This window comes from Macaca thibetana, chromosome 12 (genome assembly GCF_024542745.1).
Source record: "Macaca thibetana thibetana isolate TM-01 chromosome 12, ASM2454274v1, whole genome shotgun sequence".
Taxonomy (NCBI): Eukaryota; Metazoa; Chordata; class Mammalia; order Primates; family Cercopithecidae; genus Macaca; species Macaca thibetana.
In genome coordinates this window covers 11,842,384-11,866,350 of record NC_065589.1, presented here as the reverse complement: position 1 = coordinate 11,866,350, position 23,967 = coordinate 11,842,384, and the positions used below count along the sequence as shown (strand labels likewise).

The 23,967-nt window shown below is 40.5% G+C and overlaps 2 protein-coding genes across 2 annotated transcripts in view; both read left to right on the top strand.

Annotated features, from left to right (window-relative positions):
- Nucleotides 1–23,967, top strand: part of ITM2C (integral membrane protein 2C) — a 350,051-nt gene that overhangs the window by 240,761 nt on the left and 85,323 nt on the right. The window lies entirely within an intron of this gene.
- CAB39 (calcium binding protein 39) overlaps nucleotides 1–23,967 on the top strand; it is a 76,751-nt gene that overhangs the window by 23,650 nt on the left and 29,134 nt on the right. Inside the window, exon 3 of the mRNA XM_050751144.1 lies at nucleotides 22,909–23,073. Coding sequence (XP_050607101.1) covers nucleotides 22,909–23,073 — 165 coding nt within the window. The remainder of the gene's footprint in view (nucleotides 1–22,908; nucleotides 23,074–23,967) is intronic.

The window sequence follows — 23,967 nt, the reverse complement described above, 5'->3', positions numbered from 1 at the left end:
TGATTGAATCACTGTGAGCTTGTTGGCAGGGTTTTGGTGATCTATAAGATAACAGTTCTCAAGTGTAAGCTGACATTCATTGTGATCAACTTACATGAAGAGAATTAAAGGGTTTAATTAGCCAAGTTTGTGAAAGACAAAAATTGGAGGAGAATAGCACATTCTATGGGTGACTGAATTAAGCACCAAAAAAGCGTTAATGGTTAGAGGGAATGGTTGATACTAATTGACAAAACACAGTATAAATACAAGTATGACTCTATACTCTTTGTAAAAAAAAAAAAAAAAAAAAAAAAAAAAAAAAAAGACCATGCATCAAAAAGAAAATAGAATCATTAAAAACGCTTGATTAATTTAGAAGAAGGCAGAAAAAAGATGAAGGGAATTAAATAACAGTTGGGGTATAGAAAACAAGTAGTAAGATGATAGACTCAGATATACTGTATCAGTAATCACATTACATATAAATGGTCTGAATAACCCATTTAAAAAACAGCAATTGTCAGATTGGGTGAAAGAATCCCTACTATATGGTGCCTATTAAAAAATGTACAGCTAGCAACTTAAATAGGTTAAAAGAAGAATGGAAAAACATGAACTTTGTTAATACTCATCAAAAGAAAGCTGGAGTGGCTCTACTAATAGCAGACAAAATGGACTTCAGAGTAAAGAATATTACCGGGGTAAAGAAAGTCATTTTATGATAAAGTAGGGGTGAAATGTTCCAACAGATATAATAACTCTAAACATTTATGCACTTAATAACAGAGTTTCAAATTAAAGCAAAATAAAACCTGTTAGAACTGCAAGAAATAGTCAAATACACAATTAATAGTTAGAGATTTCAGTACCCCACTATCAATAATTGATAAAACAAGCAAGCAGAAAATCAGCAAGGATTTTCTAGGTAGACTAGAATGATACTGTCAACCAACTTGACCTGATTGACATTTATAGAACACTCAACAACTGTGGAACACACCTACACATTCTTTTGAAGTTCACATGGAAGATCTACCAAGGTAGACCATATTCTGGGTCAAATAAAAAGGTCTTAGTATATTTTAAAGGATAAAGTTATACAATGGATGTTCCAAGACTGCAATAGAATTAAATTAGAAATGAATAACAGAAAAATCCTTGGAAAATCCCAAAATATTTAGGAGCTAAATATCATTCTTCTAGATAACTCATGGATCAAAGAAGATATTAGAAAGTAGTTTGAGGCTGGACATGGTGGCTCATGCCTGTAATCCTAGCAATTTGGGAGACTGAGGCGGGCAAATCACTTGAGCTCAGGAGTTAGAGACCAGCCTGGCCAACATGGCAAAACCCTGTCTCTACTAAAAAATAAAATAAAATAAAAGCTGGGCATGGTAGTGTGCGCCTGTAGTCCCAGCTACTCGGGAGGCTGAGGTGGCAGGATCACTTGAGCCCTGGGGGTGGAAGCTGCAGTGAACTGAGATCACACCACTGCACTCCAGCCTGGCTGACAGAGTGAGACCCTGTCTCAAAAAAAAGAAGGTAGTTGGAGTGGAATAAAAGCAAAAACACATCTCAGAATTAGTGGGATGCTGCTAAGCTTTACTCAGGGAAATTTCTAGCACTAAATATCTATGTTAAAATATATTTAAAAAGAAGAAATGTCTGAGTTTCTACCCTAAAAATTAGAAAAAGAAGAGCAAATTAAATACAAAGTAAGCAGGAAAAAGGAAACAGCTATCAAAACAAATCAGTTAAATAGAAAAATAAATTAAAAGATCAATAAAATTGTTTAAACTCTAGCTAAGACTGACCAGGCGGAAGAAAACACAACTTCCCATTATATCGAGGGAGAGATTCTTGTAGTGACATTACCACAGATTGTACAAGTTAATAGGGAATAAACTTCATGCCATTAAACTCAACAGCGTAGATGAAATGGACAAACTCCAAAGATACAAATTGCCAAAGCTAACTTAAGAAAAAATAGATAACCTGATAGCCCTATATAGTTAATACTCTTCCTTACCACAGTGAAAACTCTAGGCCCAGATGGCATCGTTAGAGATTTCTACCAAATGTTTAAGGAAGAAATAATACAATTTCTATGTAAACCTTTCCAGAAAAGTTAAGAGAAATCATTCTTAACTCATTCTCTGAGGTCAGAATTATAATATCGCCAAATCAGACAAAGGTATTACAATAAAATAAAACCCACAGACTAGTATGTCTCACGAACATATATGCAGAATTTCTCTGTTTTAGCAAATTGAATAATAGACCAAGTGGGGTTTATTCCTAGAATGCAGAGCTGGTATAACATTACAAAGTTAATCAATATAATTCACTATATTGAAAAAGTACATGTCGGATGATGAAAAGGGGAAAAAACCCAGCATCTATTCCTGATAAAAAAAAAAATCTCAGCAAACTAGAAATAGGGGAAGGGAACTTTCTCAGCTTATAAAGAGCATCTGCAAAAATCCTACAGCTAGCATTATACGTATGGTGAAAGGCTAAATCATGTTATCTCTGAGATCAAGAACACAACAGGGATATCTACTTTCACCACAACTATTCAACTTTGTACTTGGAGGTTCTAGAGCCTATGCAATCAGACAACAAAACTAAATTAAAGGCATTCAGATTGGAAAGAAAGCAGTAAAACTTGTAATTTGTAAATGACATGATCATCTACATAGAAAAACTGAAGGAATCTACAAAACTAGTAGACTAGTAAGTGAGTTTAGCAGGTCACAGGTTATAAGGTCAATATACAAAAATCAGTTTTATTTCTGTATAGTAGCAATAAACAGTCCAAAATTGAAATTTAAAAATACTTTGTATTCGAGAGTATTAGGTGTAATTGGGAAAAAAGAATGGAAAAAAAGAAAAACTAGCATTTAGAATAGCATCAAAAAATATGAAATGCTAAATACCTTTTAGAATAGCATTAAAAACATGAAATAGGGATAAATCTGACAAAGTGAAAGAGTTGTACACTGAAACCTGCAAGATACTAAGAGAAATTGACCCAAATAAGCGGGAGATTCATGTTGTTCATGGGTTGGAAAACTCAGTATTGTTAAAATGTCACTTCTCTCCAGATGTATCTAGAGATTCTGTGCAATTCCAGCAGGATTTTTAAATCAAAGAGTTTGTTCTAAAATTTGAATTGAAGTGCAAAAGACCTGGAGTAATCAAAGTAACTAATTAAAACAATGTTGGAGGGCTCACACTGTCTGATTTCAAGACTTAAAAAGCTACAGTTGTTAAAACAGTGTGGTGTCAGTGCATAGATAGACAGATATATTAATGGAACAGATTGCAGAGTGCAGAAATAGACCTACACATATGTGGAGCATTAATTTTTGACAAAGGCATAAATGCAGTTGTGCAGAAAGAAGGTTGTTTCAGCAATTGTTGCTGAAACTATTTAGTAGGGCAGAGAGATAGGACTCAGACCTCATACCATATTTAAAAATTAAGTCAAAATGGATCACATAGGCAAATGTAAGACCTAAAATTATAAAGTTGCCAGAAGAAAATCTTTGTGACCTTGGATTAGGCAAATAATTTTTGGATGTTATGCCAAAGCACAATTCATTTAAAAAGTTGATAAATTGGAGTTCATAAAAATTAAAACCTGGTCTTCAGAAGACACTGTTAGAAGAATGAAAAAGGCAAACCACAAACTGGAAGAAAGTCTGCAAAGCATTTATCTGATAAAAGACTGCATCTAGAATATATGAAGAATTTTCAGCATTTAACAGTAAGAAACAATCCAGTTAAGAGTGGGCAAGATATTCTATATATGCATTTCACCAAAGGAGATAGGCAGATGTCAAATAAGCCCTTGAACAGATGTTAATCATTAGGAAATTGCGTAGTAAAACCATAAGGAGATTCCACTACACAGCTGTTAGAGTGGCTAAAATGGAAAGTATTGACTATACCAAATGTTGGCGAGGATACAGAGCAGCTGGAACTGCTGGTGGGAATATAAGATGGTACAACCACTTTGGAAAATAGTTTGGCTGTGTGTATTGGGGGATGGGAGGCAAAGTCTCACTCTGTTGCCCAGGCTGGAGTGCAGTGGTGCAATCTCAGCTCACTGTAAGCTCCACCTCCCTGGTTCACACCATTCTCCTGCCTCAGCCTCCCAAGTAGCTGGGACTGCAGGTTCCCGCCAGCACACCTGGCTAATTTTTTGCATTTTTTAGTAGAGATGGGGTTTCACCGTGTTAGCCAGGATGGTCTCGATCTCCTGACCTCGTGATCTGCCCGCCTCGGCCTCCCAAAGTGCTGGGATTACAGGCATGAGACCCCGCACCTGGCCTAGTTTGGCAGCTTTTTAAACCAAACTCGAACCAACTGTATGATCTAGCCATTTAAATATTTACCCAAGAGAACAAGAAATGTATGTTTGTGAAAATACTTTTGCCTAAATGTTCATAGCAGCCTTATCTGTAAATAGCTCAGATGTGTGGATAAACAAATTGTAGTACATCCATGTAACAGCATACTACTCAGCAATTAAAAAAAAAAAAAAAAACTATTGCTGTACACAACAGCATGGTTGAATCTCAAAGTGATTATGTTGAGCAAAAGAAGCCAGACTATAAAGAGCATGCAGTATATGATTCTATTTGCACAAAACTCTAGAAAACAAAGCTAATCCATAATTACAGAAAGCAGATCAGTGGTTGCTTTAGAGTTGTTAAAGATACGAAGGGGAATGGTGGCGGGGTAGAGGGAGGGGACCACAAAGGGGCATAAAGAAGCTTTTGGTGGTTTCGGTTTTGATGGTGAAGGATATGTTCACTATTTTGATGGTTTTGTGGGTGTGTGTATATATATGTGTGTGTTACATTAGGTACTTTAAATATGTGGCGTTCATTGTATGTCATTTATAACTCAGTGGTGAATAAGAGAAGACTGTTCATGTACCAACTGGGGCAGATGTGGCTTAGAAACCATAAAGCACCCAGAAAGGCCATTGGAAGGCTAGATTGCAATACTTAAAATACACTATTGAAATTCAGTGATTATCTTCTACTCTGTGTGGGCAAGTCCACACTTGAGGATGTTGGAGAAGCTGCAGTGTGCTGAGAGAGGGGGTGACCAGGCCAACAAAGAAATTCAAAACTCTACCGTGAGGAACAGTTGAATGACCTGAAGATGTGAGGTGCAGCCTAGGGAGAAGATTTGAGCAGAGTAATGTTGTAGGGCGGAGTAGCTCTTAGTAAAATGTATTTGGGAGACCATATAACGTAACGAAAGGATTAGAACTGATTTTGGCAGGAGGTAGAATTCAGACCCATGAGTGGAAATAAAACAGGAAGTCCAACTTTGTCTTGATATTAGGAAAAACAGCAAGTGGAAGTTGACTTTTTCAGAAGATAGCAAGTTTTTTGTTTCTGGAGAGGTATTGGCATGGGCTAGGTGACCACTTAGTTAAGTGTTCTAGAAGCGATTCAAGCTTTGCACCTTTGACACATCCTTACATCGATATACCGCCATACTTTGCAAAGCGTCTTTGTGTAGAGTCCCCCATCTTATTTTGAGATAAAATTGGTTCCGGTTTCTCGTGATCCAGATGAAGAAAGCTGTTGTTTACTAGGCTCATTACTTTGACTCATTATATTCGAGTCACATACAGAATTCACACCTAGCTCTGCCAAATCCGTGGTAAAATTATGCCTTTTTCCACTTTATTCATTATATCCCTGGGCTTTTTCCATTCATTTCTTGTGATCACATAGACAAAATGATAAATATAACATTCGAGTGTTTATTCCTTTATTTGTTGTATGTTGGTATTTGTATTTGTTTTATATGGTACACAGTTACCACATTAAGAATTACGTGTGATACAAACAGATTAGTCTCTTAGGAGACTAATTCTTTTTAAAGAATTCATACAAAACTAATTTTCTTACATTTTAAAAAAGCGGTTAATCTTACCGTCTTTATTTTTAGGTAACTAGGGGACAGGGGTGGGGTGGGACTTAGTCTTTCACTGCCAACAACCAAACAGATGTGGTGTGTGTGATGACTGTTTACACACTCTTTGCCCACCACATGCTATATAAAGGAGGTATGGCTGCCTCACTTAGCTTGTAGGTGGGTTCCCTTCCTCACGATGAATGCTTGTGTTCACAGGGTTGAATAGCTATATTCACTTATTTCATGAGAGGAGTAAGTTTGCTGACATATTTTAAGAGGGGGAAAGGGAGTAGCCTCTTCATAGCATGGCCATTTAACAGTGACTCATGGTTACTAAACTTGTTTACAGTAATCTTGGACACCAGAAGGTTATTAATAGACTTTTCTTAGTCTGTGATCATTCAGCTTAAGAATACGCAGACATTTTCTTTAGTAAAGAGGTGGGGGTGGGGGGAGGTAGAAAGCATTTATCACTGGAATTAATGTGATAATAGAATTGTTCTTATTATCAAATACTTGGCACCAACAGGTATCTGTCAGTTCACCTTTAGATTCCATTTCACATCTTGGTCTTTATTTACTTTGATACAGAACTTTCTTTTTTCAACAAGGTCATTTAATCTCTTCTTTTAGAATGAATGATATTTCAGGCAGTAAATATAAATGGGTAAATAGAGGACTCTTGTTTAAAATGATTCTTTTGCTAAAGATTGGGTTTAAAGAAACTCAAAAAAACAAAAAAAATAATTTAAGCCTCACCATTCCCCCCAAATCTGAGCTCTTTGAGGCTTTTCTTTTTTTTTTTTTTTTTTTTTTTTTTTTTTGAGACAGACTCTAGCTCTGTTGCAAGGCTGGAGTGCAGTGGTGCGATCTCGGCTCATTGCAACCTCCACTCCTGGGTTCAAGTGATTCTCCTGCCTCAGCCTCCTGAGTAGCTGGGATTGCAGGCATGCGTTGCCATGTCCAGCTAATTTTTGTGTTTTTAGTAGAGACGGAGTTTCACCGTGTTGGCCAGGATGGTATTGATCTCCTGACCTGGTGATCCCCCCACCTTGGCCTCCCAAAGTACTGGGGTTACAGGCATGAGCCGCCACACCTGGCCTCTTTGAGGCATTTCTTAATAATAACTAGTTTTATGTAAGTTAGAATCAATTCAGTTATGTAAACTAATGAACACAGGCATGGAAAATTTTGCTAAACAGATCCCTTCAAAATTCTTTCTAAAAAGATGACTTAACAGTAGTGTGCATCGGAATTAACGTTTCCCTCATGCATGGAGGCCTTTGTTGTCGTCTGCTGTCTTTACTTGCATCAGTATCTGTTGCAAGAGATCCCCAGTTTGATTGAATCCACAGACATTTTAGTGCCTCTCTGTGTGGGCAGATAGGCATAGGAGTCAAACCTTGTCCCCGTTCTTAAAGAGTATACAATCTAGTAGAGGAAATACACATGTAAGTAATATAGAAGGACTTGGGGGTGCAGATAAAATTCTGTGGGAACCAAGAGGATAAAGCAGTTCCTACATCTGTCAGAGACAGATACAGAGATGACAGGTTTGAAGTGACATTTAAGCTGATTTTTAAGGTTTTTGGCAGGCAAAGTGTAAAAGGGAACAGAATTTGAAACAACCTAAACTATGGCATGTTCAGAAAACAGCGACAAGTTCAGTGTGACTTTAAGAGGTGGAGATAAAGAGGAATGGTAGGAAGTAAGACTAGAGAAACAAGCTTTGGTGGAATGAAAAGGGCCTTATAGACAACCTAAGGGTATACTGAGGGGGGAGTGCAAGAGGTCTTACGCTATGGAAGTCTTATGTTGCCTTGCTTTGTTTTATTTTGGAATTAATCAATTCGCAGGAAGTTGCAGAAATGAGTACAGGAGAACCCGTGTACCTCTCACCATATCCCCAGTGGTAACCCCTCACGTAACTATATATAGTATCAAAACCAGAACATTGACATTGGTATAATCCACAGGGCTTGTTCAGATTTCACCGGTTTTACAATTTGTGTGGATGTGCATATAGCTGTATGCAATTGCATCACACTTTTGTAGCCAACATTAACACTTATGATACAGAACTGTTTCATCAGCATCTCTATTGCTACCCCTTTATAGCCAGACCCATCCCCCCTATTCCTAACCCCTGCTGTCAACCACTAATCTGCTCTCCAAGTCTATACATTTTATTACTTCAGGAATGTTAAATAAATAGAATCATATAGTGTGTAAACTTTTGAGATGGGCTTTCTTCCACTCAGCATCATTCCCATGAGATCCACACAAGTGGTTATGAGTGTCACTAGTTCATTGCTCTGGAGAAACAAGTAGGTCATGGTTCCAGGTGCTCTTTCTCTCCCTACACACACACACACACACACACACACACACACACACACACACACACACCTTTTTTTTTTTTTTTTTTTTTTTTTTTTTGAGATGGAGTCTCGCTCTGTCACCCGGGCTGGAGTGCAGTGACACAATCTCAGCTCGCTGCAAGCTCTGCCTCCCGAGTAGCTGGGACTACAGGCGCCCGCCACCGTGCCCACCTAATTTCTTGTATTTTTAGTTGAGACGGGGTTTCACCGTATTAGCCAGGATGGTCTTGATCTCCTGACCTTGTGATCCACCTGCCTTGGCCTCTGAAAGTGCTGGGATTACAGGCGTGAGTCACCGCGCCCGGCTCTTCATCCACTTTTTTAGTTTTACTTTATTCTAACTAGTATATTGGAATTCTGCATTGGGTAGTGGGAAGTGTATATGAGTGTGTGCAAGAAAGATCTTTGTTTCCTTCATAGATTCTAATTTATTTCTATATCTATAGAAAGTCATGTTCTAATGATATATGTTCATTCCCCAAAAAAGCAGAAAATACAAGACTATAAAGAAAAAATAAAATTTATCCTTAATTCAATGCCAGGTGAAATGACTACTGTTAACTTGGTGGGAATTCTCATTCATATTCTAGGTTGCTGTCTCCCTCTCTTTGGGGCAGATAAGTAAATGAGTATGGGGTCATGCTACTCTGTAACCTATTGGTTGTTTTTTGTTTTGTTTTGTTTTTTGTTTTTTAAATTTTAACATCCTTTCATGTTAATGTAGATCTCCATTTTTTTTTTTTTTTTTAAATACAGAGCCTTACTATGTCACCCAGCCTGGAGTGCAGTGGCATAATCTCAGCTCACTGCAACTTCTGCCTTCCAGGTTCAAGCAATTCTTGTGCCTCAGCCTCCCAAGTAACTGGGATTACAGGTACCTGGCTGATTTTCATATTTTTAGTAGAGATGGAGTTTCACCATGTAGGCCAGGCTGGTCTTGAACTCCTGACCTCAAGTGATCCACCACCTTGACCTCCCAAAGTGCTGGGATTACAGGTGTGAGCCACCACACCTGGCCCTGAATTATTTTTAAAGCCTTCCATTTCATGGGTACATCATGATTAAACTAGTTCAGTGGGATAACTTCTGATTCTTTGCTGTTGTAAGTAACACTGCATGTACTTACCTTTGTGTACTTGTCTGTTTCCATAGGGTAAATTCCTGAAAGTGTAATTCACAGGAAGTTGCAGAAATGAGTCAGAGACCTTGCACCTTTTAAAGCTCTTCAGTAACATTTTGCCAAATTGCCGTCCAGTAAAGTTGTACCAATTTATTTTCCTACCAGCAGTGTATGTAAAAGCCTTTGCCTCTGATAAGAAGGAAGAATATTTTATCCTTTTAAGATTATTACTATTACTATGAAATAGAATCTTTTGTGAGGTTTTTAATGTCTGACTTAGCCATTTCTATACTTCAGCATGTTACTGTGTTTGTCTTTAAGTGTGCTTTCTATATTGAGGTTAGTCTTGCTACTAACTACTAAAAATTGGGGACAGTGAAGAGGGTAGCCTAGTCTTGTATCTCATCAGGTACAGTCCTGTCCCTTCATCTGGGAGTAGCCTTCTTGTCACCTTGTTTCCTAATGTAAAGCCAGTTTGGATCTACTGAGTGCTTGGGTCCAGAGGAGGAGTGTTCGTAAGGGCTGTTGAGTACTTCAGGGACATGGCATAGAAGCACTAATGGGTATGTGAGCTCTCTTGTCAAGTCTTCTGAAGTTGTACTTCGGTATCACTACTTTTTATCAGCAGTTGCCTCTAGTGACAGTAAAATAGTGCACTGATAGGTACCGTGGGAATGTTGAATTTAAGTCAAGAGAGTTCATACGAAACCTCCTGAGCTTTTGGTGATCTCTAAAAAGGCCATTTGTACTAATGTTTCGATTACTAATTGCTTATTTTCCCATCCTGTTCTGTTTTTCAGTGGGAAAGCAGGCAGTGAAAAATCTCATAGCGTTAGTGCTACTTGAAGAGGTTATTATGGACTCTATCCTTAAAAATTTAAAGTCCTGTTACATGTTATTTAACTGGGATACATTCCAAAACATTGCATCATTAGGCGATTTCTTCCAGCCTCTTGCTCCTGGGCTACAAATATGTATAGCATGTTACTATACTGAATACTGTAGGCAGTTGGAGCACAATGGCAAATATTTGTTTGTCTAAACATAGAAAAGGTACAGCAAAAATATGGTATTATATCTATGGGACCACAGTTGTCTGTGTGGTCTGCTGTTGACCAAGACGTTATGCAGCACGTGACTATAGTTAACTATGTCCTCACCCTGGGAGGGAAAGGAGTTTAGTTTCTGATACTGTTACTAGCGAGGTGAGCATTAGGTGTGAACTTTGGGATGTTGGTTACTACTGAAGTTGATCCTAACACTTAAATATTTTAATTTTAAAAATGTATTAAATGTAATTAAAGATGAAGTTGTTATCATTTGGTCATATGTGGAAGTCAGGCTCCATAGTTTAGAATTAATATGCCTGGCCCCGTCGGACATAGGGACTTCACCTCTCAACTCATAGCCTTGATCTGAGAAGCTCTGCCAAGCCCCAGACTCTTTCCTCTGTGCTGTGCTCTTTTGGAGCCTCCACACTGCCACCACTTATGGCAGCTCTGTACAGCCACACAGGATGAAGCACTTCTCAGAAGCCACAAGAAACAACTAAGAATTGAAACAAAACTCTGTACCTCCCTCCCAGAGGAGTCAGCAGTAAGGGATGATCCACATCTCTTTCTAGGCAAGTGAATGGGCTTATTGTAAAGGGGGGCTTTTCTCTCACGTCTTTCTTCTTGACCATGATCTATAAAACAGTTGGCTGCTTTTAATAAAGCAGTCTGCCCATGAAAAGTAATATAATGCTAAGTGGTCTATAGAAATGTAGCATCCGTGTTTTGTTCAACTGAGGAAACTTCCCAGACAATTCAGTCAGTTAACAAAATCATCAAGTCATTCCATGTGTAAATTGCCATCATAAGTGCTTTCCAAAGCCCTTGAATGTGTTAGGGAGATGAGAGGTACATGTGAGAGATTATAGCACTACAAGGTCAGCAACCAAAATAAGGTCACAGCTGCTGTAGGCATCAGAGGAGGAGAGAGCCATGCGAGGGAGGAAAGTCTTGCTGGATGCAGGAGCTCTTAGAGTGGAGAGAAGGAATGTGAGCATTCAGGCTTTTATGTTAGCTTGAGTAGAGACAGAGATGTCCAGGGTGAGAGAAGGAATGTAGATGACAGGGCAAGAGAGAATTGAAGAGACCTTTATTTGGAATTTGAGATCTTAAAGAAATGGAATGGGTCTCAGGGGTCTTCTGGTCCAGTTCCTTTAATTATTGGATGGTCCAGTAAGACCCAACAGGTTTCCATGAGGCCACACACTGGCACAATTGCACAGGGGTACATGAGTCAAAGCTAACCTCCTTTTTGTTTGGAAGCCCTTTCTGTAGTGCACAGAGAGAGAGCCATCAGCCTTGGAACGAAGTAGGATGCCCCTTACCTGTGAAGAAAAGGCATAAAGATTATTGATGAACTTACCAGACTTACAAAATGGTTTGGAAGGGTACCTTTCACCCAGCCTCCCTAAATGTTAACATCTCTTATAACCACAGGGCAGTGATCAAAATCCAAAAAATAACATTGGTATAATAATATTAACTAATGCACAGGCCTCTTTCAAGTTTCATCAGTTGTCCTACTCATGTCCTTTTTCTGAACCAAAATCTTAATTCAGGATCACACATTACATTTAAGGAGTCGTAACATCTCCCTAGGTCTCCTTTAATCTGAAACAGTTCCTCAGTCTTTCTTATGACTTTTATGACCTTGGTACTTCTGAGAAATACTAGCCAGCTATTTTGTAGAATGTCCCTTAATTTAGGTTTGGCTGATGTTTCTTCATGATTCAGTGTCGATTATGCCTTTGGAAGAATACCACAGAAGTGAAGTACCCTTTTCATTGTATCATTTCAGGAGGCAGTGATGTCAGTAGTCTCATTACTGATGATGTTCAGTAACATCATTTGGTTAAGGTGGTGTCTACTGGAAAATTACTGTTTTTCCTTTTGTCATTAGTAAGTATCTTGGAGCCAGGCGTAGTGGCTCATGCCTGTAATCCCAACACTTTCAGAGGCTGAGGTGGGCTGATAACTCGAGCTCAGGAGTTTGAGACCAGCCTGACCAACATGATGAGAGCCCATTGCTGCAGAAAATTTAAAACTTGGCCAGACATGGTGGTGCGTACCTATAGTCCCAGTAACTCAGGAGGCTGAGGTGGGAGGATCACTTGAGCCTGGGAGGTTAAGGCTGCAGTGAGACATAATTGCACCACTGCATTCCGCCTGGGCAACAGAGCTGGGCCTGATCGCAAAAAAAAAAAAAAAAAAGTATCTTGGGGGAACTGAGCATCTCTTCTGAGTTCCTCAGGTGATTCTGAGTGTGTTGACAAGTTCGAGATAAGATGCAGAAATACATCAAGATGGAGTGAAGAAGTTGAGAATGTTTTAATTAGAAAGTCTTATGGTAATATAGGAGGAGTGAAGCTAGATGTTCAGATAAAGGAGTAAAGAGAGACTAATAGCTCTTGAGGGAAGTGGAGCCGTCTTGAAATACGTGCTGCTGGGAGTTACTGGTTGGAAATCAGCCCGGTTTAAAGGATTGTTTCTGAGCTGCTTTGAAGTCAAATGGCATGGTGTATTGGTTAACCGAATGTGCACAAGTTCCATCACTTTTTCTACAGTGCTCAGAAATTTGGGAGCTCAAGTAGAGAAAGTTTTGAATAAAGCACATTTAAGATTGTGTAGGAGAGCCAAGAGACCTTGAACTGCTAGCATGAGTGGCACTGAAATGTGCAGGCTTGGCAGGACCGGGAATGTGGTCATTAAGGGGTCAGTGGATTAGGTGACATGATGATTCAGCAGCTTGAAAAGGATACAGTGTTTGGAGGAGCTGTAAGTGTGAATACGTTACTCAGTTGGTGTGAGGGGACAGACGGGGAGGTGGGAGATGCTAGAAGGATGTGGTTAGAAGGGCAGAGAACATATTGACATAATGCCTGCAGGCCAGAGATGGGGCCCTAGGCATAGTCCCTAATGCGAGCTCCTATGAAGGGAACCAAGTCAAAACTAAACAAGAACAACCAAGATTTTGTGTTTTTTTGTTTTGTTTTGTTTTGTTTTCTTGAAACACAGTCTCGCTCTGTCACCCAGGCTGGAGTGCAATGGCTCAATCTCGGCTCACTGCAACCTCTGCCTCTGAGGTTCAAGATATTCAGCCTCCCAAGTAGCCGGGGCTACAGGCTACAGACGCACACCGCTGCACCCACCTAATTTTTGTATTTTTTAGTAGAGACGGGGTTTTGCCAAGTTGGCCAGGTTGGTCGCGAACTCCTGACCTCAGGTGATCTGCCCGCCTCGGCCTCTCAAAGTGCTGGGATTACAGACCTGAACCACCACGCCTGGCCACAACCAAGTTTTATTTGTTCTGTGTGTGGCATCTTCAGTTAATAAATACTTGCTGAATTGCCTTCTCTTGTGAAACACTTATTAAAATTTTCTGATCATCTTTTGGTAGTATTTGGATATATTTTTCAAGCTTTTTGTTTAATCAGCTTATAATTGTCCATGGTTATTTGGTTATTTGTTAGAAATAAATCTTTAAAATGTTGGAAGGGGGATGTCTCATGGGGAGGGCTGAAAAAAGAGAAATGGAAGAAGAAATCAATCAATGAGTACCAAAATAATGATCATTTTGATCTGTGTAATTTGTCTCATCTTTTTTTTTTAAATAAAAGTAGAATGTGAATTATAAGAAAAAATATTCAGACAAATCTGAAATGGAGCAAGTGAAAATACTCTTCTTACTCCACCCCACAGGTAGATGACAATACTGTTTGGTGTGTCTTCTCCCAAAGTATTTTCTCTGTGAGACCATAGGGAGTTACGTTGTAAATTGAGCACAAGGCAAATCACAACCAAATTTACCTTTGAAAACCCCTTAATTGGGCCGGGCGTGGTGGCTCACGCCTGTAATCCTAGCACTTTGGGAGGCCGAGGCGGGCGGATCGCAAGGTCAGGAGATCGAGACCACGGTGAAACCCCGTCTCTACTAAAAATACAAAAAATTAGCCGGGCGTGGTGGCAGGCGCCTGTAGTCCCAGCTACTCGGGAGGCTGAGGCAGGAGAATGGCGTGAACCCGGGAGGCGGAGCTTGCAGTGAGCCGAGATCGCGCCACTGCATTCCAGCCTGGGGGACAGAGCAAGACTCTGTCTCAAAAAAGAAAACCCCTTAATTGTCCATATAGAGCAGTAAACAGTGTGGGCGTAGTGTAACTCAAGATTTCCAACACCGTGTTTCCTCCAACATTGAAACAGATTGCTTTTTTTTTTTTTTTTTTTTTTTTTTTTTTTGAGATGGAGTCTCACTCTGTCGCCCAGGCTGGAGTGCAGTGGCATGATCTCAGCTCACTGCAAGCTCTGCCTCCCAGGTTCACACCATTCTCCTGTCTTAGCCTTCTGAGTTGCTGGGACTACAGGCGCCCACCTCCATGCCCGGCTAATTTTTTTTTTTTAGTAGAGACAGGGTTTCACCGTGTTAGCCAGGATGGTCTACATCTCTTGACCTCGTGATCCCCCCACCTCGGCCTCCCAAAGTGTTGGGATTACAGGCGTGAGCCACCGTGCCTGGCCCAGACTGCTCTTTCTTTAGCGGAGCACCAGATGCAGTAGTTGGCTTTCACTGGGCTCAGCTTGGGAACATGTCCACACTCTGAGCTGTGCGTGCACACTGAGACCCAAGCTCGGGGCATATGCTCATTAAGTGAAATGGCCAGCATTGAGTCCCTCAGCTAGTCTCTTTCCTTGCTCACTGCTGTAACTCTTTGTTAGGAAGACATCTGCTTGTAATTATTTAGCTGGCTTCCTTCCTTTGAACTGCTGTTATTTTTTCACAACTCAGGTGATTTATTTCTTTGCCCGTTCTTAGAGGGAAGTCTGTTCTTGTCCAATTTTTGTTGTTGTTGTTTTGTTTGTTTGTTTTGCGACAGGGTCTTGCTCTCGCTCTGCCATCCAGGCAGTGGATGGAGTGCAATAGCACCATCTCGGCTCAGTGCAACCTCTGCACCACTCCCCACCCCCACCCCCTAGGCTCAATCTATCCTCCCACCTCAGCCTCCCAAGTAGCTGGGACCATAGGCACGCACCACCATGCCCGGCGAATTTTTTGTATTTTTAGTAGAGATAGGGTCTCACCATGTTTTCCAGGCTGGTCTCGCACTCCTAAGCTCAAGCCATCCACCTGCCTTGGCCTCCCAAAGTGCTGGGATTACAGGCATGAGCCACTGTGGTCTGCCTCAATTCAGCATTTTTAAGGAATCCCTTGACTTTATGGTATGATAACATCACATTTCTCTACATCCAGTTGTAATCTGGATTTTATAACCCTGTTATCAGGAATGCTGATGTTCAGCCATTCATCAATAATGTCTGAAGCATTTTAAGCAACAGCAAAGTCTTAATCATATTTATGTTATGAAAAGATAATTCTAGGTGTGATGTGGAGAATGCATCCCCATTAGGCCCCCTACAATCCACAGAAACCAGTCAGTACATGATGTATTAATGTAGGCAAGCGTTATGGGGAACTTTGATTTGTGTGGTGATGGTAGACAGGGGGATAAGTGGATGGATTTGGGAGTCGGTGATGAGTTAGATATTGGGGCAAGGTGAAGAAGAGGGGAGAGTCGAAGATGACTCCTGAGTTTCTGAAATGTAATAACCTCATCAGTGGTGTCGTTACATGAAACAGGGAACAAGGGGGGATATCAGGCACTAGGGCGAGATTTTGAGTTCTATTTTGGATCTATTCAATTTGAGCTACCTTGAGACATTACAAGTGGAGGCATTTTGAGAAGACTGCCCAGTGGTACTGATAAAAGGCCTGGGAGAAAAGAACTGGATTAGAGATAGGAATCTATGAGGCATCTGCATTTAACTGTTAATTAAAGCAGTGGGTGTGGATGAGATCACTTAAGAGTCTAGGGGATAAGAAGAGGAAGCCCTAGTACCCTGCCTTGAGGGATTCCGTGTTTAAATGGCCTAGCCAAAGTGAATGAGGCAAAAAGGAGACAGAGGAGGAGCAACCAGAGAGTTAGGAGGGAAAATACGGATGTTGGTGAGTCACAGAGGACCCGAAGAATGGTTTTCAGAGGAGAGTGTAATCAGCAGTTCCGAATCCTGTGGAAAGTTCAGGTGTAATTGTTGGGAATGAAGTTTTTGGTGTCGAGGGAAAAAAAAAAAAAGAACACAGGAACACATGATCTCTCAACAAGGAGAGCTTTACTTTCTGCAGAAAGGGTGCTACTCAATAGTTGTCTGGCCACGAGAGCACACCAAACAAAGTAGACAGAGTTACTTAGAACCTGACGTGTTTACCCTACTGCTGTGTCCAGTTTCCTTTGGCTGGGATAGGACCTCACATTTTACACTTTATCCTATTGGCTATTAGTTTAAAACTTTCTTAATTAGGTAAGGGGAACAGAACAAAGAAAAGGAAGTTGCCCAGGGCTAGTTAAGGAAGCATCTCCAAATAAGGAATGGCATGCACTGTGGGCTCCGGTGTGCCTAGTTCTGTCCAGGCATGCTGGAGCAAGCTAGGAGAGCTGATTTGGAATACATATATATACACACACACACACTAATAGTGGATAGCAATCTTATAGTAAGAAATTGTGACTTCATAATCTTTGAAGAACTTTCCCATTTCTTACAGTAATAAAGACACAAAATTGTATTTAATGACATGCAGGTCAGTAACTAGCCAAAAGAGTTGGGCTGAAGAGTGAGTAAGAAAAAAAGACTTGGACTATAGTAAATACAGGCAAATGTTTTGAGAGGTTTCATTATGAGGTGCTGGGCAGGGGCAGGGGGGCGGGGGGTGATTGTGGAATCTAAGGAGGACCTATTTGATTTTGTCAAGTGGAGTCTTAATCAGGTTTAAAACGGACAGGAAGAAATTAGGTGAGGGGAGATTGACTCTGTGAGGAGGAGATGAGGTAACAGGCAGGGTGAGTTCCTAAGAAGGCATGGGGGTGGGGAGATCCAAAAGCAGGTGAGGATTAATGTAGGTGGCGGGTGCAGTATCAGCTGGTGAGGGAATTCCTTCTGAAAAGGAATGGGGCTTTATACACAGTCCACAATGCCATTCAACTCAGAAGTATAATATATAGCTTTCTCCTCTTTTTTTTTTTTTTTTTTTTTTGAGACAGGATCTCGCTCTGTCACCCAGACTGGAGTGCAGTGGTGCAATGATAGCTCACTGCAGCCTCAACCTCCTGACCTCAGCCTCAGCCTCCTGAGTAGCTGAGACTATAGGTGCATGCCACCATACACTCAGCTAACTAACTTTTGTTTTTTTTTTTTTTAAGAGATGGAGTCTCACCATGTTGCCCAGGCTGGTCTCAAACTCCTGGGCTCAAGTGATCCACCTGCTGCAGCCTCCCAGAGTGCTAGGATCACAGGCGTGAGCCCCCACACCCAGCCGTAAATAGCTTTCTAATTGTGTTCCTGCCTCTCTCCTTCCTTCCTTATTTTTTTGGGGGGGTGGGGCATAGGGGGGAACAGCTTTATTGAGATATAACTTACATGCCATATAGTTCACCCATTTGAAGGGTACAATTCACTGGTTTTTAGTTTATTCACAGGTATGTGTAACCATAACCACAAGTCAATCTTAGGTCATTTTGTCACCTCACAAACCTGTACCCTTTAGTTATTCACCTCCCTTCTTTCTTATTCATCTTTTGCTGTCAGAATAGAATATGGTCTGAATTCAGATTTAAAAATCATACAATGATTTCAAAGAAAAGTATAAACTGAGGTACATGAAGAATTGTTAAGCGCTTTAAAACTTTGATCTAACCAGAGAAGCAAAGGAGGCTGAGGCCTCCTACTTAGGGTCACTGACGTAGAATCAATAGATAATGCATTCACAAAACCTATTAGGTATCAGATTCTTCCTGTCAAAGAGAATTATCTGAAGAATAGAGATAGTAAAATGGAGTGGAAAACGCAATGCATGCAGATAGATTGTAAGAGAACACCTACTATTGCTAAATGATTTTTCTCTTGGCCCGGAAAAATTACATTCTGGGTTACTGAATTTGAGATTTCCAAGGCATTCCCGAGAATGAAGTAGTAACAGCAGGCTGGAAAAGGTAGACTCGGCTTAGCATTGATACTGAGTATGGTTTCATAATGGGATTATTAGGAGGATGGCTTACAAACATTTAGAAAAGTTAGTTAGTAGATATTAGTGTAGGCATAGTAAAAAGGTCAGACCAAATAACTTCATTTTCTTATGGTCAGGAAATAGGGAAGAAATAGTATAAGTTAATTTTATCAAGGTATTTGACAGAAAAAACCTTTTGAATGTGACTTGGAAATAGTTGCATATATACATGACTGAGCAACCCTGCCCCAAGATTTGTAGTAGATCATTACTGAAAGGAGCATGATGATTCAGAGACATGAGGGGCTCTATTCATGCATCATTCCTTTCCAGCATTTTGGTCAATGATTGAGGCAGGTCATGGGAGACATGCATATGAGATTTTCATACGATACAAGTGGGAAAGCGGGTAGCTAATACATTGGATGTCCATCAGAATCCAGAGTTACTGCCATAATCTTGAATGATGGGCTGATGAGATTAAATTAAATAGAAAAGTTAAAGTCTTCATCGCAGTGTAATTCACCCCAGTTTAAGACTAACATTTGGAAAGACCTGTCTTTATCAAGCAGTACCTGTGAAAACCAAAGACGTTTTGTTCACTGTAAGCTCTCTCTGAGTCAGTTATACAACATAATTGCAAAAATTCTTAAAAAGTAGCCTTGGGCTGCACTAACATTTGTAATGGAGGAGTGGTGGTCTGGTGTCTTCCACATTGTACCGTTCTGGATAGGGCTGAATGTTAGCTCTGCCTTTCTTAGGCTAATCAAAGAACCTGAGGGGAGGTTTTCTGGAGAAGATGACAATTTAGGGAACATAGGCAGGCTGCCCTCAAGAGATTTATGTGGAAGAGAAGTTAAAATATTGCCTGATCTGCAGTATAAACCCAGGGCCAGCAGACAGTGTAATGAAGCAATGTTTGTCTCATAAATTTGTCTAACAGATATCTGATTCTGAATTCTGCTAATCCTGCATTACTGGACACTGGAAATATTTAAGGTAAAGTCATGTGATTTGGTAGGAAGGTTAGAAGGTTACATAACTGAGTACCATGAGACTATATGATCCTCTAAGTACTGTTGAACGTTGAGGTTTTGTGAATCTGTGCAAAGTAATCTCCTTGAAGTGTATTTCTGATCATAAATCCTTCAGTTTATATAAGTTTTTATAGCCTTTATGTTATGTCTCTTTACTCTACTTGGATCTCCTTTGTTGGTTTATTAACTATAAATCTTTTATTTTGTTTTTGGGTTTTTGTTTTTTTTTTAACTGGTTGCTTTAGGGCTTATAGTATACACCTTTAACTTACTATAGTCTATCTTCAGGAAATATACTGCTTCAGTTGTTATAAGAACCTCATCCCAGCACTTTGGGAGGCCGAGGCAGGCGAATCACAAGGTCAGGAGATCGAGACCACGGTGAAACCCTGTCTCTACTAAAAATACAAAAAATGAGCCGGGCAAGGTGGCGGGCGCCTGTAGTCCCAGCTACTTGGGAGGCTGGGGCAGGAGAATGGCGTGAACCCGGGAGGCGGAGCTTGCAGTGAGCCAGGATCGCGCCACTGCACTCCAGCTTGGGCGACAGAGCAAGACTCCGTCTCAAAAAAAAAAAAAAAAAAAAAAGAACCTGACAACAGTATACCTATGTACCTCCATTACACCTCTTTGAGCTGTTGTTGCCATTTTTATTCTACATATACATAACCCCAGAATACATTGTTATTTTTGCTTTAAAGAGCCAGTTCTCGCTGGACGCAGTGGCTCTCGCCTGTAATCCCAGCACTTTGGGAGGCCGAGTCAGGTGGATCACAAGGTCATCAGATTGAGACCATCCTGGCCAACATGGTGATACCCCGTCTTTACTAAAAATACAAAAATTAGCTGGGCATGGTGGCATGCGCCTGTAGTCCCAGCTACTCAGGAGGCTGAGGCAGGAGAATCGCTTGAACCTGAGAGGCGGAGGTTGCAATGAGGTGAGATTGCGCCACTGCACTCCAGCCTGGGTGACAGAATAAGACTCCGATTCAAAAAGAAAAAAAGTTAATTCTCTTTTAAATAAAAGGGAAATTTTTGTTTAATATTTACTCACGTTACTATCTTCATTGCTTTTCGTTCCTTTGTGAAGAATCATTTTTCTTCAGCCAGTAGAACTTCCTTAAATATTTCACAAAGTACAAGTCTCTGGTGATGAAATAGTTCTAGTTTTCTATGTCTCAAAAACTCTTTATTCTGCCTTTGTTTTTGAAAAATATTTTTGCTGGGGTATAAAATTTTAGAATGACAATTTGGTTGTGTTTTTCAGTATTTTAACAGTGTTCCTCCACTATCTTTTGACTTGCATCATTCCTGTCAGGAAGTCTGTTGTCATTCTTTGATTCTTTGTCCATAATATTTTTTCCCTCTGGCTACTTTTAAGATTCTTTCTTTAGCACTGAATTTAAGCAGTTTGATTATTCTGTGCCTTGGTATTGTCTTCCTGTTTCTCATGCTTGGGATTTTTTAATGTTTTGGCTCTACGGAATTCAGTTTTCATTAAATTTGGAAAACATTCGTCCCTTATGTTTTCAAATATTTTATCTGCCCTTCCACCTCCTTTGAGGGCTGCAGTTACACATCTGTGAGATTGCTTAAAGTTATCCCCTGGCTCACTAATGAGATGTCCCTTCTTTCCCCTAAGTTTCATTTTAGATAGATTTTAGGCTCTATGTTTGTGTTTACTAACCTATTATCTACTGTCTAATCTGCCGTTAATCCCATCTGGTATAATTTTTGTCTTAGACCTTGTAGTTTTATTTCTAAGTGTTTCAGGTGTTTTTTATGCCTTTCATTCCTCTACTTATCATGGTACATTTTTCTTAAATATATTGAATACGGTTGTAGTAACTATTTTAATGTCCTTGTTGAGTAATTCTGCCATCTGTGCCATTTCCACAGCTGTTTCTGTTGATTAGTTATTATTAGTCGTGTTTTCCAGTTTTGGTCCTTTCCAGGATTTCTGTTAAGCTTTGTTGGGCAGGACCAGATCAGAGTTTGGCCTAGGATTAATTTTGTATGCCTACTGAGGCAAAATCTCCTGAGTACTTTGCTTGATGACTAGTGAATATGAGGTTTTCCATTAGGCTGGTAGGAAACAAAAGCTATTTCCAGCCCCATGTGAGCTCCAAGGTTCTGGTTCCTAGCCTTGGCTACTTTCCTTACCCACATGTGGTTATCAGGACTCAGTTGAAGACAGGAGTGGGCTCTGCAGGGCTCTGCCATGCTCTGTCTGGGCAGCTGTCTCCTCTCTGCCCTGTAAACTCTAGTCTTCTTGGCCTCCCTGGGTTGCCAGTTCTGCCCATGGAGACTACCACCTCTTCTGACTGGCTTCCCCCTCCCTGTGCTGTAGCCTAGCAAAAAAGTAGGGTAGTTATGAAGTACCCCTCATTTGTTTTCCTTCTTTCAGGGATCACTGTCCTGTACTGCCTGAAGTCCAGTGTTTGAAAGTCATTGTTTTGGCCAGGCACAGTGGCTCACACCTGTAATCCCAGCACAAGTTGGGCAGATCACTTGAGCCCAGGAGTTTGAGACCAGCCTGAGCAAGATGGCAAAACCTCATCTCTACTAAAAATACAAAAATTGGCCTGGCATGGTGGCACATACCTGTGGTCCCAGTTACTCAGGAGGCTAAGGCAGGAGGATTGCGTAAATCCAGGAAGTTGAGACTGCAGTGAGCTGTGATCACACCACTGCACTCCAGGCCTGGGTGACAGCACGAGACCCTGTCTCAAAAAAACAAAAAAAGTCATTTTTATTAGTCTTTTTCATGGGAAAAGGTAAATCTCGCCCTCCTGTCTCTTGAGCGGAAGTAGAAGGTCTTTAGTGACTTTTTAATCTATCACTAACACCTGAGCTTTGCACTCAGCCATTTTCTGCTCTCTCCCTTATTTCCTCCACACCTTTTCTGTGATAGGACTTGTACTTTCCCTTCTCCCTCATCCCTAGCTCATGCCATTCCTTATTCTCCATACTTGCTTAACAGAATCTCTTCATTCTTGGGAATCAGCCCAGTTGCCTCTTTGGTGATGTTTCCCTCCCACTTGAGGAAGTGAACCTTTTCCCTGTTTTGTTTCTGCCATACATAAACATGGTTTTCAGTGTGTGGGTGTCTGTTGTGCACATGCTGGCTCCTGTGGAGTGTGCATGTTGGTTCCCATGTGCTTGCATACATAGCGCCCAGCTCCTGAGGGCGAGGATGGAGCTTGCCCACTTTGCTTCTTGTTCATAGGTCTGTGGGTCTGTAATATAGAGAGGTGATTTGACAAATTTTGATGTGTTATATGTTTGTTAAAATGAATTTTTTTTTCTCCTCTTCCCCAACTCCTCTCTCTAAAATTAGGCTACAGAAGAAGTTTCCAAAAATCTGGTTGCCATGAAAGAAATTCTGTATGGCACAAACGAAAAAGAGCCTCAGACAGAAGCAGTAGCTCAACTTGCTCAAGAACTCTATAATAGTGGGCTCCTTAGCACCCTGGTAGCTGATTTACAGCTCATTGACTTTGAGGTAAGAAATTAGTTTCTGATTTTTAAAAAACAGTACCCTACACATAATTCATCTCCATACGTTCTCTCTTTTGGAACATTGTAAGATTATTCTTGGGCTCCTGACTCAGGGTTACTGACCTCTGTCAGCATGCCTGGGCTGCCTACCTGATTAGCAGAGCAAAGGCAGGAAACTAGGGGTGTTTCAGGCTTGGGACAGGATTCTTCCCTGTTTCATCACATTGGACGTGTAGTTTCTTAGATGCTCATTATGCCCTTTCATTTAGGTTGTTTTAAAAAACAACTGCTCATTAGAGCACTGTAGTACTCTAATAATTCACTGGCCCTTGACTTTCAAAGAATAAACAATCTAAAGACAACTATAGAATGTTAGAATTTCAGAGGAAAATACAATCATAGAGAACTATCCAGTTATGTCTCTTTGTTACCTGTTAATTCATTACAGCCAGAGACCATATGTGTTTTGTTTGCTTAGCACTGCTTTTAAATTTTAAATTAGTATAACATTTAAGTGACAGGACATTTATACACAGTCTGAATTTCTGGCTTCTCTTGAAAAATTTGATTCTAGCAATATTGGGTATATAGTCCTACTTGACCCTTCAGCTAGGGCAGAGTAGCATCATAGGGCATCCACACCTGGGTTTGCTTCTCCTGTCTCAGGCCCATTTGCATCTCCTGCCCAGCCCTGGTAGGCATTTGACATTGTTGCCCAAGTTAATACAGTTGGATCATGCTATGTTAAATATTTAGTGAATTTAACAGTGAGAATAATGATCCTGGAGACCATCTGAATAGTCGCGATGCATATATGGTAATGAAGCTAATGAAGCGCCGTGGCTCTTTGTCATCAGTGTGCTTTGTTTTAAGCCCCAGTGTTTGTCAGCCTGAATGA